Source organism: Scyliorhinus canicula, chromosome 20, assembly GCF_902713615.1.
Source record: "Scyliorhinus canicula chromosome 20, sScyCan1.1, whole genome shotgun sequence".
Classification (NCBI taxonomy): domain Eukaryota; kingdom Metazoa; phylum Chordata; class Chondrichthyes; order Carcharhiniformes; family Scyliorhinidae; genus Scyliorhinus; species Scyliorhinus canicula.
The window spans coordinates 87847983-87862080 of record NC_052165.1 but is presented as its reverse complement, the minus strand read 5'-3'; the positions used below and the strand labels follow the sequence as shown (position 1 = coordinate 87862080).

General features: G+C 45.4%; 1 protein-coding gene across 12 annotated transcripts in view; it reads left to right on the top strand.

Annotated features, from left to right (window-relative positions):
* The window catches only part of LOC119954976 (NACHT, LRR and PYD domains-containing protein 3-like), a 128414-nt gene that overhangs the window by 53070 nt on the left and 61246 nt on the right, over nucleotides 1-14098 (top strand). For all 12 annotated transcript variants that reach the window (XM_038780747.1, XM_038780740.1, XM_038780750.1 and 9 more), the window contains one exon: nucleotides 10547-12323. In XM_038780747.1, the coding sequence (XP_038636675.1) occupies nucleotides 10547-12323 (1777 nt within the window). The remainder of the gene's footprint in view (nucleotides 1-10546; nucleotides 12324-14098) is intronic.

Sequence of the window (14098 nt, the reverse complement as noted above, 5' to 3'; positions counted from 1 at the left end):
CCTCGTTATATCTTCCCCCATGGTCCTAACCTCCAAGAGAGAAAAAGAAACATAGAACCTCACCTGTTGTCCAAGACCAATGACAAGGCCACCAAGACAACAACAAACATAACCCAAAATCTTACAATATTTCCACTTAACCCAGCCCAACTTGTACAGAAAGAAAAAAAACAAAGCAGCCACCCACCAACCCTCCTCCCACGATTCCTGGTCCTAATTTGTTGACGAAGGCTCGACCTGCTCTAGCGAGTCAAAATAATGGTCTTTCGAACCTAACGTGACTCTCAGCTTCGCTGGATACACCTCTCCGAACCACACACCCTTGTCTACAGCACCGCCTTCACCCTGTTAAAGTCTGCCCCCTGCTTCGTCAATTTGGGACCAATGTTTTGGTACATGCGCACCATATTTCCATCTCAGTTGATAGTCCGACACTTCTTAGCCCACTCAATGACTCTTTCCTTTGGTAACTGTGAAACTGCATGATCCCCACGTGCCAACTGCTTGTGAGGCCTCAGCGTCTATCGCAAGAACCGGTGTGCTCTGTCCAACTCCAGCACAGCAAATATCTCATCTCCACCTACCAGCCTAGAGAACATTTCTGAGAAATACTCGGTCAGCCTCAAGCCTTCCACTCCCTCCGGCAAGCCCACTTTGAGGTACACAGGCCTCGACCTGTTCTACATATTGACCACTTAGGCTTTTAGGCCGTTGTTTCAGTCTGCCATAAGTATTATTTCAGCTTCCAACGAGACAAGCCGATCCTCATGCTTCAACAAGGTCAACTCCAGGCCCTTCAACATCTCGCCCTCACAGTCTTGGCAATTTTGCCATGCTGCTCCCGTGTTGATCCAGAGCCTCCTCGATGGTTAATTTAAACAATTCTTTTAATTCCTTGTATTGTCTCTCGAATCGGCCATCTAGCTGCCTTCCAAACTTTTCCAGCTGCTGCACCATCACCCCGCCAAGGTTTCCGATGTGATTGGTGCCGCCGCCTCCTCTGTCATTTGGTCTCCCCCAGATTCCTTTGTCGGGCTCCCAGCTTGGGATTTCTATCCCGCATATTCTTGGACACGAGTTTTGAGATCTCTTTCTTTCTCTCCCCCCCCCCCCCCCCCCCCCCCCCCCCACACACCTGTCCAACCTCCACACCAAATTAGTGGGTTAGAACCCCAAATTTCCAACGAAAACAGGTAAAAAGGATCAAACTACCGGGACCTTAGCGGGAGCCACCCTTTTGTCCTACCTGCTTTCACATGCCATCACCGGAAGCCCTACCCAGCTTTTTCTTCCGCTGAGTCAGTCTTCTCCCTCAGGTGTGTTTCTTGGAGGAAGACAATGCCGGCCTCCAAGCTTTTCAGATGGGCGAAGGCTCCGAATATTTTTACCGAGCCATTGAGTCCCCTGGCGTTCCGGGTGACTATCCTCATGTGGGGTTTCTGCCTCCTTCTCCTGCAAGGTCAGCCATACTCACCTTGAGGACGTGCTCCTGCACTCCGGGACTTCCCTTTGTTTGGGGGAGCCATCCAGGATGGACGCCATGACAAATTAAGTTCTTTACCCGTCAGTCTGGTCTCAATAAAACTCGAGAGGGGTCTGTAGGTATGGTATTATTTATTTTTAAACAACTTTCAAGGCTGACCCGCTCCATAGAGACTCAGAATACATACAGTCTCCTGAAACCTCCAGAGCCGAGTGAGACCGAGGACAAAGAGATCTTCTATACTTATCATTCAAATGGCATCAACTTTCACATACAAGATTCCCATAGGTCATCCTATACACCTCCTGACCTGGCCATATATCCTGATTGGCTCACTTCGCATTCCTCAACCCTGGGCCTCTTTTCACCATCCTCTGCACGAGGCTCCCCTCCCACCTTCCTGGCCATGCTTTGCTGAATTCCTTTGTTCATTACCTGCTAACTCTACATCAGACCGGCTCTATCCTCTACATTATTCTAACTAATTATCCCATTTTGCATCCAGCTGTATCCTCTACATTATTCTAACTAATTATCCCATTTTATATCACATTCGTTTGTTCAATTCCTCAGCCATTGCCTTCTTTGCTCCAGCCACCTCCGTGTGCAGCCTGCTCTAACCAGCATTCTAGCCCCCCTCCTCCCCTGACTAGTTGTTCTACTCCCCCTTCTGGCAGGCGCGCTCCCTCTGTTTGGGGAGCTGCTCCCCCCCCCCCCAACCTCTCCTCTTACATGGACTAGTATGGTGGCTCTTCTCTTCTCTCTCTCTCTCTCTCTCTCCCTCCCTCCCTCCCTCCCTCCCTCCCTCCCTCCCCCCCCCCCCCCCCCCCCCCCCCCCCCCCACACTACCGCCTTCCACTCAGCTCAGTGTCTCTGCCCACTCCAACCCAAAAGGACGGGCTGCTGTTTTATTTACACAGAACGACTGAAGGGCAACAGATAAAAAAGGGAAAAATAATCAGGAAAAGAAAAATTGGAGACAGTACATTCTGACCACATACATTGTGGTCTGAATGTGTCCATCACTGCTGTACTCATCATCCATTTTTCAGGACAAATTAGTCTGCCTCTTCCGACCTATTAAAGTAATGTTCTTTGTTGGCAAATGTTACCCAAAGTCTTGCTGGATGCAGGATCCCAAACTGTATCTTGCTCTTGAATAGGACTGCTTTGGCCCCGTTGAACTCTTCCTGCTGCTTGGCCAGGTCGGCCTCAAATGTCCTGGAATGCCCCTCTCTCTCTCACTCTCTCACTCTCTCTCTCTTTCCCACCCCCCCCCCCCCCCCCCCCACACAGAAAATCATCGACATGCATCATATAGATGCCAGAAAGATTTCCTTTATAGTGCCAGTAAAACATTGCAGGATCTGCTTTCAACTGGCTCTAGATGCATCATTTAATCCAAATACACATTTGTTCAACTTCCCAGAGTACCCCTTCTGTGTTAGCTGCTTCTTTAGGAGGACGGAGAAAAATGTATCTCTGGAGCTGATGCCCCTGCAAAAAGGCAGCATTTATATCTGTAGATTTGCATTCCCATGCCTTTGTGGCTCATAGAGCCAAGAAAATCTTTAAAATAACCTTTCCTGCTGTCGGTGAATAAACCCTTGAATCCTGATCATCTACATTTTCTTCAAATCCCCTTGCCACAAACCTGGCCTTTGCCTTATCAGTTCCATCCGGAAGAACCTTTTCTGTACAAATCCATCTGTTGGATAGAGCTGGTGGGGTATTGTGCACCAGCTCGACAGTGGCATCTCTGTACATCTGGCAAAATTACCCACACCACATAAGTAGGCGACTGCCTGCGCGAGGGTGGGGACTGGGGGGGCAAGCACACCTTTGGGTGCCGGGGGGGAAAATCACAGTGTGCGATATTTGGCTGTGCTGTGTGTTGCTGTCGCCTGCCCTTCCCGGACGGGTCTCGCTGCCGTCCCACGCTCGCCCCCGCTTCTGCCGCTCCTCCTGTCCTCCATCTCCAGTTTCCTCGGTCCCTGCTACTGGAGATGTCATACACGTTTTGGCATTCCGTGTCCTCCCTCCGGCTCCCGATTCCCTGCCCCCCGCTGGCCCTCCTCTCTCGCCCCCCCCCCCCCCCCCCCCTCCACGGTTCGCCTCCCTCTCCCCAGGTTTAGCTGTCTCCCCCCCCCAGTGGTTCGCCCCTCCCTCCCAGTCCATCTCTCCCCTCCATGCCCCGGCTACCTTCACCTGACTCCCGACCATTTTCCCCTGATTCTTGGCCACCCGGCTATTCTTCCTCTTCTTCGTTGGCCACAAACAGGTCCCGGAACAGTTGCATGAATGGCTCCCACGTTCTGTGGAAGCCGTCGTCTGACCCGCGGATGGCGAATTTGATTTTCTTCATTTGGAGAGATTCCGAGAGGTCGGACAACCAGCCTGCAGCTCTGGGTGGTGCTGCTGACCGCCAGCCAAACAGGATTCTACGGTGGGCAATCAGGGAGGCAAAGGCAAGGGCGTCCGCCCTCCTCCCCAGGAATAGATCTGGCTGGTCTGAAACCCTGAAGACCGCCACTATCGGGCATGGTTCCACCCTCACCCCCACCACTTTAGACATAGCCTCGGAGAAGGCTGTCCAGTACTCCAGAAGTCTGGGGCAAGACCAGAACATGTGGATGTGGTTGGCCGGGCTTCTTTGGCACCGTTCACATCTGTCCTCCACCTCTGGTAAGAACCTACTCATACGGGTTCTTGTTAAGTGGGCTCTATGTACCACTTATCGTTGCGTCAGGCTGAGCCTTGCGCACGTGGCGGTGGAGTTGACCCTATGCAGTGCCTCGCTCCAGAGTCCCCACCCTATCTCAATCCCCAGGTCCTCCTTCCATTTCTTTCTTGTTGCGTCCAGTACGGTGTCAGCCCTTTCTACCAGTCGGTCATACATGTCGCTACAGTTCCCTTTATCTAGGATACTTGCGTCCAGTAGGTCTTCCAGTAGTGTCTGTCGTGGCGGTTGTGGGTACGTCCTTGTCTCCTTTCGTAAGAAGTTTTTGAGCTGCAGATACCGTAGCTCGTTCCCCCTGGCGAGCCAAAATTGCTCTGTCAGTTCGTCCAGTGTAGTGACCCTGCCGTCCGTGTATAGATCCCTGACTGTCAGTGTCCCTCCGTCCTGCCTCCACCTTTTGAAGGTGGCGTCAGTCAGTGCTGGTGTGAACCTATGGTTGTTGCAGATGGGAGCCTTGTCCGACATTTTGGTCAGGCCAAATTGCTGCCGCAGTTGGTTCCAGGATTGGAGGGTGGCTGTCACCACTGGGCTGCTGGAGTGTTTTTTGGGTGGGGATAGGGAGTGCTGCCATGGCGAGGGCCCGGAGGGAGGTCCCCACGCAGGAGGCCTCCTCCGCGCGCACCCAGTTGGCCTCTGGCTCCTCGATCCATCCCCTTACCCCTTACTGGCTCGGCTGTTGCCGCCCAGTGGTAGAATTGTAGGTTTGGGAGGGCTAGCACCCCCCCCCACCCCCCCCGGATTTTGTTTTTTGTAGGACTTTCTTTGGGATCCTAGCATTTTAACCCCCCCCAACTCTTTCCCCCCCCCCTCTCTCCCGAACGAACGCCATGCTTAGTTTGTCCAGCGCTTTGAAAAAGGCCTTGGGGATGTTGATCAGAATGGATCTAAACAGGAAGAGGAACCTGGGCAGTATGTTCATTTTGATTGTCTGGACTCTCCCCGCAAGTGGGAGTGTGTTCCATCTTTGCAGGTCCTTTTTTACTTCCTCCGTCAGACTGGTGAGGTTGTTTAGCATCTTTGATAACTTTTTCATCTAATTTATTTGAAGGCACCAAAATCTCACGTGCATGTGGGCTTCTACTCTTATTAGTATTCGTAGTCTTACTCATGTTCCGATAAAATACATCCCTCTCCCGCCTGGTATCTCGTTCTGTACTGCTACTGCTTGATCTTTCCCTTCTGTTGTGGGATATCCTTTCAATAGTTCTTGACCTTTTCCTGTGAACCTGTTCACTATCCGATGTACTATCTGAACTGCACTGCATTTCTGTGCCCTCCATTTTTGAACTTTGTTTTCCCAATCCATTGTCTTAACTCCCTCCCCTGAATGCTGTACATTCAACCAATGTTTATACTTTCCAGTGGCCTTCCCTGCTCTACTAATAACAGTTGCATCCTTCCATTGACTAGACCCTTCAGGCAAGTATGTCACTTTTGTGCCAACTTTTGGCAGTTGCCCGTTTGGAAAAATGGCCTGTTCTATTTGATCAGTAAGTGTTGTGTTCCTCGACAGAAACCCTGTCTACATCAATTAACTGGTCCTCATAGTTCTGTAACACGTGCGTACCAGATGACTCTGGTTCCTCGTCATGTCTGTCTGCTCTGTTTAAATTTGAAAATTTGTAATCGGTACCCATTATCCTTGATGAATGTACCCTAACAGTTTGATTACCATGTTGCAAAATAATTGTTTTGCCATCTATGCCTATGATCTTCCCTGGGCCTTTCTATTCATTAGAATTGTCTCTCTATTAGCATACCATGTCTCCTTGCTGAAAAGCGGCATCTTATGGCTGTACATTATGTCTTAAAGCTCTGCGAATTCTTTCAGAGACTTCTGCTTCCAAAAAAGCGTTTCTGCTGCTATGTAACGCATTTAAATGTTCAGCAAAACCAGAGCTAATTGTAGTCCCCTCCCAAGATGGAGGCTGGTCATCCAAAATGGATGGAATTTTAGGATTTCTACCAAATACAAAGGACTATAGACCCCAACCATGCAAACCATTCTTTGCATGTACCGTCCATGCTAAAGCTGAATTTAGCCTGCAGTTTGTTCGATCTGCCAAAATTTTCCGAAGCATATCATCGATAACAGCATATCATCGATAACAGCATGATTTATTTTGCAGACACCATTACTAAATGGGCGTTCTGCAGCCGTGTTCATAACTCTGAAATTCATGTTTTCACACATATCCCTAAACTCATCATTAGCAAATTCTCCCCCATTGTCCGTAAGGAATTTTGCCGGTGGTCCCATTCCTGTCCCGATCCATTTTTCCACTATTTTATCCAGAATTACTCTCTTCCCTTTACTTCGTACAATCGTTGATTGACTAAATCTGGCTGCTAAATCTACAAAATGCAAAATAAATGTATTATTTGCTTTGTCCCAGATCTTAACGTCCATGACCACAATGTCGTTTAAAATCCATGGCCAAAGGTAGGGTTACTATCAGTCGTGCTGGTGTCTTTCTGTTCTTCCTACAAACTTCACAGCGATCACTAACCTGGTCTATCAGTTTAGTGTAGTCGTCATCCCTTACCCCTGCATCCTTTTAATAAATTTTTCAGCTTCTGAGGTGACGGATGTGCAAGTTGCCTATGCAGTTTTACGACAACAAGCTTTTCATCAGCTGAAGTCCCATTTTCAACTGCCACTAACACATCCTTAACCACTCTACTTGAAATATTATTTGTCAGTAATGGAATACAATAGTGTCCCGACTGTGTAAATTGTAAGTCCACCATCTTTCCAAAAACCGTTGCCTTATCCTGTTCCATATCCAGTTTCATGTGTGCTTTCTTCATCGACGGTCTGCTCAGAAGCAAAGGTATCTCACTTGATACAACATCGTGCTAATGAAATGATTCACTCCAGCAACATTGCAAGGGATTACCACTCTTTTCAGCGACTTCAGAGTATTATCATTCCCAAACCTGAAACTTGTGGAACTTTCAAATTCCCACGCACAGTAGATGTGCAGCCACTGTCCACTACAGCACAGTTGAAGGATTCTGCAACCAACACCCTCATTACTGGCGCAAAACTACTTGTTAATAGGACAATACCTTTTTGGTCACTATCTTTTTCTTCTTCTGACTCTTCTGTGTCATGTGTCGCTTCAAACACTCTATCATAACGAGTTGGACAGTTGAAAGCATAATGATATTGAGAGTCACATCAAACTGGGGGTTCATCTTCCTACTGTAGGTTCCAACTGGGTTTCTGTCTAAATAATTTCCTTGCCTCGGTCTCCTTTTATAGTCTTGAGGCCTGTTCGTAGCCATACGATTTTGCCATCCTGTTAGTAGTGTATCTTCCATATTCTGCCTCATTGCAGGCTGACCTATTTGGGTCATCAGTGCCATCAGAATCGAATGTTTCCCCAGAAGCTTTCTCATCTTTTGTCATCTGTTCGAATAAGATATACTTATCCGTAAACTGAACTCCTGTCAAAACCAGGACTCTTTCCATGTTGCTCACTCAAGCACAGTCAAGTAACTTAAAAGCCAACACAGACTGTGGAAATTCCAGTTTGTGTTTTTGCAGCCTTTTATATGAAAAAATGAAAATTGCTTATTGTCACGAGTAGGCTTCAATGAAGTTACTGTGAAAAGCCCCTCGTCGCCACATTCTGGCGCCTGTCCAGGGAGGCTGGTATTGGAATCTAACCATGCTGCTGGCCTGCTTGTCTGCTTTAAAAGCCAGCGATTTAACCCAGTGAGCTAAACCAGCCCCATATAGTCTGCCAAATTCCATTATATAGTGTTCCATGGATAAATCCTCCATTTTTCGGAACTTGTCAAATCCAACTTTGCTTCATATGCACTTAACAAGTCATCTTTCTTATAAATCTTATCCATATAATGTAATAAAGCCGCCAGACCTCCTGAGTCTAACTCTTCCATTTCCAGCTCAGAAAGCACTTTGTTTCAGATTTTACTGCCACATGGTAAAGAAAGAGCCAATGCCATACCTTGTTTTCTCTTTCCCAAAGCAGTTCCCTTAGTCCACATAACTATTGCACTTCTCCATTGGTCGTATGATTCCCTTTCAGAAAATAAGGGAGGATAGTCATATGCAGCCATTCTTATCCTGGGTTCAGCCATACATCCTTTTTTTTTCACTCAATTTTTCCAGATCAAACCAAGGAGTATCGTTCAACCCTTCATATTTACTTGACAACCATTCTCTGCTATCAATTGTCAGACGTATTAGATGCTGTGGTATGAAGAGACAAACCTTCTGTTCCTTTTTCACCAACACACTTTTATTCTTCCAACAGACTCTGCGCAAAACTCTACACATCACCAGCCCCAGAGGCCACCTGAAGCCCCTTTACATATCAGTGTCAATTATTGGCCACTTAACATAAATGAGACAACTAATTGCAATGTCACTTAACCCATTACTTTACGCACATTAGGTTTACATTCACTACTGAGAACATTTATAATTCTGAATTCACCAAATGATCAAGAGATAGTCTTTTCATGGCTGAGAGATCATCAGTATACCTGCTCTGTCTGGCTTCAGCTCCAAATCTGAAAACAAAACTAAAACAGTTGTGGCAAACAGCCTTAGACAAAAGTAAAAAGCTGACAAACAGCCCAGCTCCACCCAACACTGACATCACTGCAGTCGTAAACACCCATTTCTTAAAGATACTCTCACTACAGATATTTATATACACACACATTTATAAACGCCCGTTTCTTAAAGGTACACTCACATGACGACGTGTTCAAAGTGACTTTTTTTCCTCTAACTTTTTCAGAGTAACTAAAGGGTAAAATTGGTGGAACAATCCAAAGTTAGCGATTTAAGTTGCTTCTTGGAAGGTTCCCAGCCAAGTGTAATTGTCCAGGGGAAGTTAGCGATTCTGGGCAATTGCCGGGCAATTCCAGGGTAAACTCTTATGTGGGAACTTCCTTGTGGGTTTCCCCAGCGCATCATTGGGGAGGACCCTAAATGTGTGTTGGGGAACCATGACGTTATGTGTGTATGTCTGTGCTGCTTCAAAGTAAATAAACCAAGGTCCTTGAGTGTGCATTCGTTGAGTTTCATCCCTGTAACTCTCCTCTTGGACTTTTCCAATGCACCATATTATCTATCACATGGGATTAAAAAACGTGTACACTATGGTCTGACCAGCAATCTGTACAGGCAATGTGACACCCTTTGTTTTATACCGATTGGTTCAATGAACAAGCATTGGATTGGATAAAGCTCAGCTCGACTCTGCTTTGGTTGAAGATCATCAGTGGTTTGTGCACAATAATATCGAGATCTTTTTTCCCTCTCACCCTTTCTCTCTATTGCTCCTTTTAAATTGATGTGTCTCCTCAGCAATGGCACAACCACTACATATGAGATACATTTAGATTAATGAAGTGATCTTTGCAAATGTGTACCCACTTATTAATAGTGGAAAGCAACCACATTAAAAAGTGCATTGTTTTCCACTGTTAATCCTCCTAGAAATATTACCATTGGCAAACTTATTGGACTCCGAACACACCCGTTCCGCTGCTCTTAGTTTGTTTGCTCATGCTTGTTCAGCTCATGAATACAGACAGCGCAGCGTAATGAGTTGAGGGCTAAACCCCAGGGACAATCACTATTGATATGTTTTCCATCTGACCTACATCTGTTAATCACTAAATTTTAGCTGCAACATTGAAGACATTTCATAATCCAGAATTCAAATTCAATGCTGCTGGCATAATATGACCCACACCGAGTATTAGGCCAACTGAACCAACTAGCTCCTCAATAACTCTGGTAATCTGGCAACAGCTTGGGAGAATATCAGAACGTTCATTGTTCAAAACTGTTGCTTGTCCAATGCACACCCGATATCAAAGATAATCTGCTGAAGGCAGGATAACAACAATGACAGTAACAACTCCTGAAGAATGGCAGTCTCTCCCTCTCCCACTTCATAGCAATATACCATTTACCATTTCTGCAGCAGGTTGGAGCAGTGACTATTTCACAGACTGAGCATCCAGAACATCAACTCTCACATAAACAAGATACTTGCAGACTCCCAATGAGGTGACTGTATTATGGACAGATTGGAAAGTATTAATCATCAGAGAGGAAACGGTAGTTTTGTAAAATTGACATATATAAATACGTAAATATTTGTGTTCAGTGACGACCTGAACATTAATTGAAAATGGTTCATTGTCAAGCGAGGTTTCCAAATTTTAATTGCTGCACAAACCTTGAGTGACACTGTAAAATAAACCTCACAATTCAGCAAAGTAGGTGCTTTAGTGCAACTAACACTTTTTGTTTGTTTTCATTAAAGATGTTCAACAGAAACACAAGGACACACTCCGGGTACAAACTGAAACACTGAGAGTGGCCACTATCCTAATAAAGGAGAAAGTTAAGATTTTCCAGCTGGTTGACCGATACACTGAGCTAACGGTCATTTCTGCTGTTCGAGATCGGAAACTTGTAGAACATGAACTGCTGGCAAGAGGCCGAGACCATGAAGAGTGGAGAAAGCAACATCTCCGGAGGGAACTGGAAAAAATCCGAACTGATCAATTGTTCCAGAGTTGCTATTCCCACAGTTACAAACGCCGAGTTTTTAAATATTTCCACCGACTGCATCCGAAATGCAAATCTGGGAATTCAGCAGCTCTGAGTGGAGTCCCGGGAATTGGAAAAACAACAATGATACAAAAGATTGTTTATGACTGGGCCATTGGGAAAATATACCCACACTTTCAATTTGTTTTCAGTTTTAAATTCCGGGATTTCAATGATATTAATAGAATAAACCTGAGGAATCTGATTCTGTTTTTCTATCCTTATTTTGGAAATGTTCTGGAAGAGCTCTGGAAGAACCCAGAGAGATTGCTTTTTATATTCGATGGTTTGGATGAATTCAAGGACAGTATTAATTTTGCTGACAATCCGAGAAATTCAGAACCTCAGACCATGTGCACAGATCCTGAATTCCAATGTGAAGTGTCTGACATTGTGTATAGTTTAATACAGCACAAACTGCTCCCAGGATGTTCAGTGCTAGTGACCAGCCGTCCCACTGCACTACATTTATTGGAAAAGGCTGAGATCAGTGTTTGGGCTGAAATCCTGGGATTTATTGGTGATGAACGGAAGGAATATTTCAACAAGTTTTTTGAAGATCAGGCGGTTGCAGCAGCTGTTTTCAAACATGTGGAGGAGAACGAGATCCTGTACACCATGTGCTACAACCCTTCCTACTGCTGGATCCTCGGTCTGTCACTGGGTCCCTTCTTTACACAAAGAGGCAGGAAACAGCAGCAAGTTCCCAAGACCATCACCCAACTGTATTCCTACTATATTTACAACATTCTGAAAAACCATGGCCGAGAGACTGAAAATCCCCATGAAGTGTTACTGAAGATTGGTGAGATGGCCTTCACAGGAGTCTCCGAGAAGAAGATTGTGTTTAGAAATGAAGATTTGATGAAGTACAATCTGCAACCTTCCCAGTTCATGTCTGGGTTCCTGATGGAACTCCTGGAGAGAGATTATTCTGTCCAGAGTGTGGTTTACACATTCCCACACCTCACCATCCAAGAGTTTGTAGCTGCACTTGCACAATTCCTGACTCCAGATCGCGATGACATCCGGAAACTCCTTTGTGGAGCTCACAACAAGGAAGATGGGCGATTTGAGATATTTCTCCGTTTTGTTGCTGGTCTGTCCTCCTCGCAGTCAGCTCGGCCCCTGGAGGAATTTGTGGGTCCATTTGTTCATCAAACAACCTGTCGAGTGATTGACTGGGTGAAGGAGAAGGTGGAGGGACAGATTGGAAACACTAAGAGTAAAACAAGTAAAATGAACCTTCTGAACACATTCCACTACCTGTTTGAGTCTCAGAATAAAGCACTGGCTCAGAGAACAGTGGGATCTGTGGAAATACTTACATTTCGTGAATTGCAACTGACTCCGATTGACTGTGCGGTCCTGTCTCATGTCATTGGACTCTGTGATACAATAAAAACTCTCGATCTGGGGCTCTGCTACATTCGGTGTGAAGGACTCCAGCGGCTGGCATCCATTCTACACAAGTGCCAGGAGTTGAGGTAACTGTTTTTTTGGTCTCGTACTTGATATTTCTATTGTTGAGGAGCCATTTATTGTTATTATCTCTCAACTTTTCAGTTCGAGCAAAGTCAGAAAAACATTGCAAAATAAAAGTTGAATGGGGAAAGTAAGAATAATGTACTTGCTAAAAGGTTGTAGGTTTACTTTGTAGTGACTCAAAGAGCTTGAATATTGAATGATACCTGTTTACAATCGCAATATCGAGAATCTAAACATGGTAAACACAATTGCAGAAAAATCCTGATAATTAGCCACAAACTAAACTACCGATCACCAGGGAAGCTAAATCTTATGTAGCATGATAAATAATCACATGGAGGGGACAGCACGGTGTCACAGTGGTTAGCCCTGCTGCGCTGAGGACCCAGGTTCGTGTCGCCCCGGGTCACTGTCCGCGTGCAGTTTGCATATTCTCCCCGTGTCTGTGTGGGTTGCACTCCCACAAGACAAAGATTTGTAGTGTAGATGGATTGGCCATGCTAAACTGCCCCCTAATTGGTAAAAAAAAAATTGTGTGCTCTATATTAAAATAAATAAATAATCGCATGGTTTCTGTTGCGGAGAACAAAATAACGTAATTTTTTGATTTTCTGTTTCAAGTCTAATTATTTAAAATATCTTCCAGTTATCACAGAATCTACAGTGCAGAAGGTCAATCGGCACATCGAGTCTACACCAGGCCTTGGGAAAAGCACCATAGTTAAGACCATGCCTCCACCCTATCCCCATCTAACCCTTTGGACACTCAGGGGCAATTTGGCATGGCCAATCCACCTAACCTGCATATTTTTGCACTGTGGGAGGAAACCGGTGCACCCGGAGGAAACCCACTGAGACACGGGGAGAAAGTACAAACTTCACACAGTCACCCGAGGCCGGAATTGAACCCGTGTCCCTGGAGCTGTGAGGCAGCAGTGCATCACTGACTAGGCCAACATTTATTACCTATCCTTAATTGACCATGTGAAGCTCCATCCTGAATCACTAATTTATATCATAGAATCTTAGATTTATTACAGGTGCATAAGAAGGCCATTCGGTCCATCGTGTCTGCATCTACTCCTATATGTGTATTATGACTTTGCCAATCTCTCGCCTTTCACTTCACTGCTGCACATGGTTTCTATTCAAATAATAATTAAATGCCGTCTTGAATGTCTCAATTGAACCTGCCTCCACGAAACATCCAAGCAATGCATTTCAGACCTGAACTACTCGATGCGATTTAAAAATATAAATTGTCACCTCAAATTTGCTTCTTTTGCAAATCATTTAAATATTGTTCCTGATCCTTGTGCCAATGGCATTAATTTCTCACAATATGCTCTGTCCAGCCCCTCATAATTTTGAACATTTCTATCAGATCTCCTCTTAACTGTCTTCTCTCCAAAGAGAACCGATTCTCCAACTATCTTCATAACTGAAGTTTCTCATCGCTGGAATTTCTTTGCACTCTACAATGACAATCCTGATTCTTTTGCTGTCCGTCTGGTCTCAAGAAATTTGAGACGGATTTGCAGTTATCAGTTATTGTTTATTTTAACCAGTTTGCTGGGGTGATTCACTCTATTAAAAAGGACAGGACACAACTGTAATGAACTCCAATTGGCTTTATTGGTTGGCCAATTGGAGTATGAGCTCCCTCAATGATAGCTCATTGAGGGGGCCCTTATAATCACCTGTGTAGGCTTTGTGGAATGATCCTGGATATTACGGAGAGGCTGGGACAGTGGAATTTGTTTGTGGAATGATC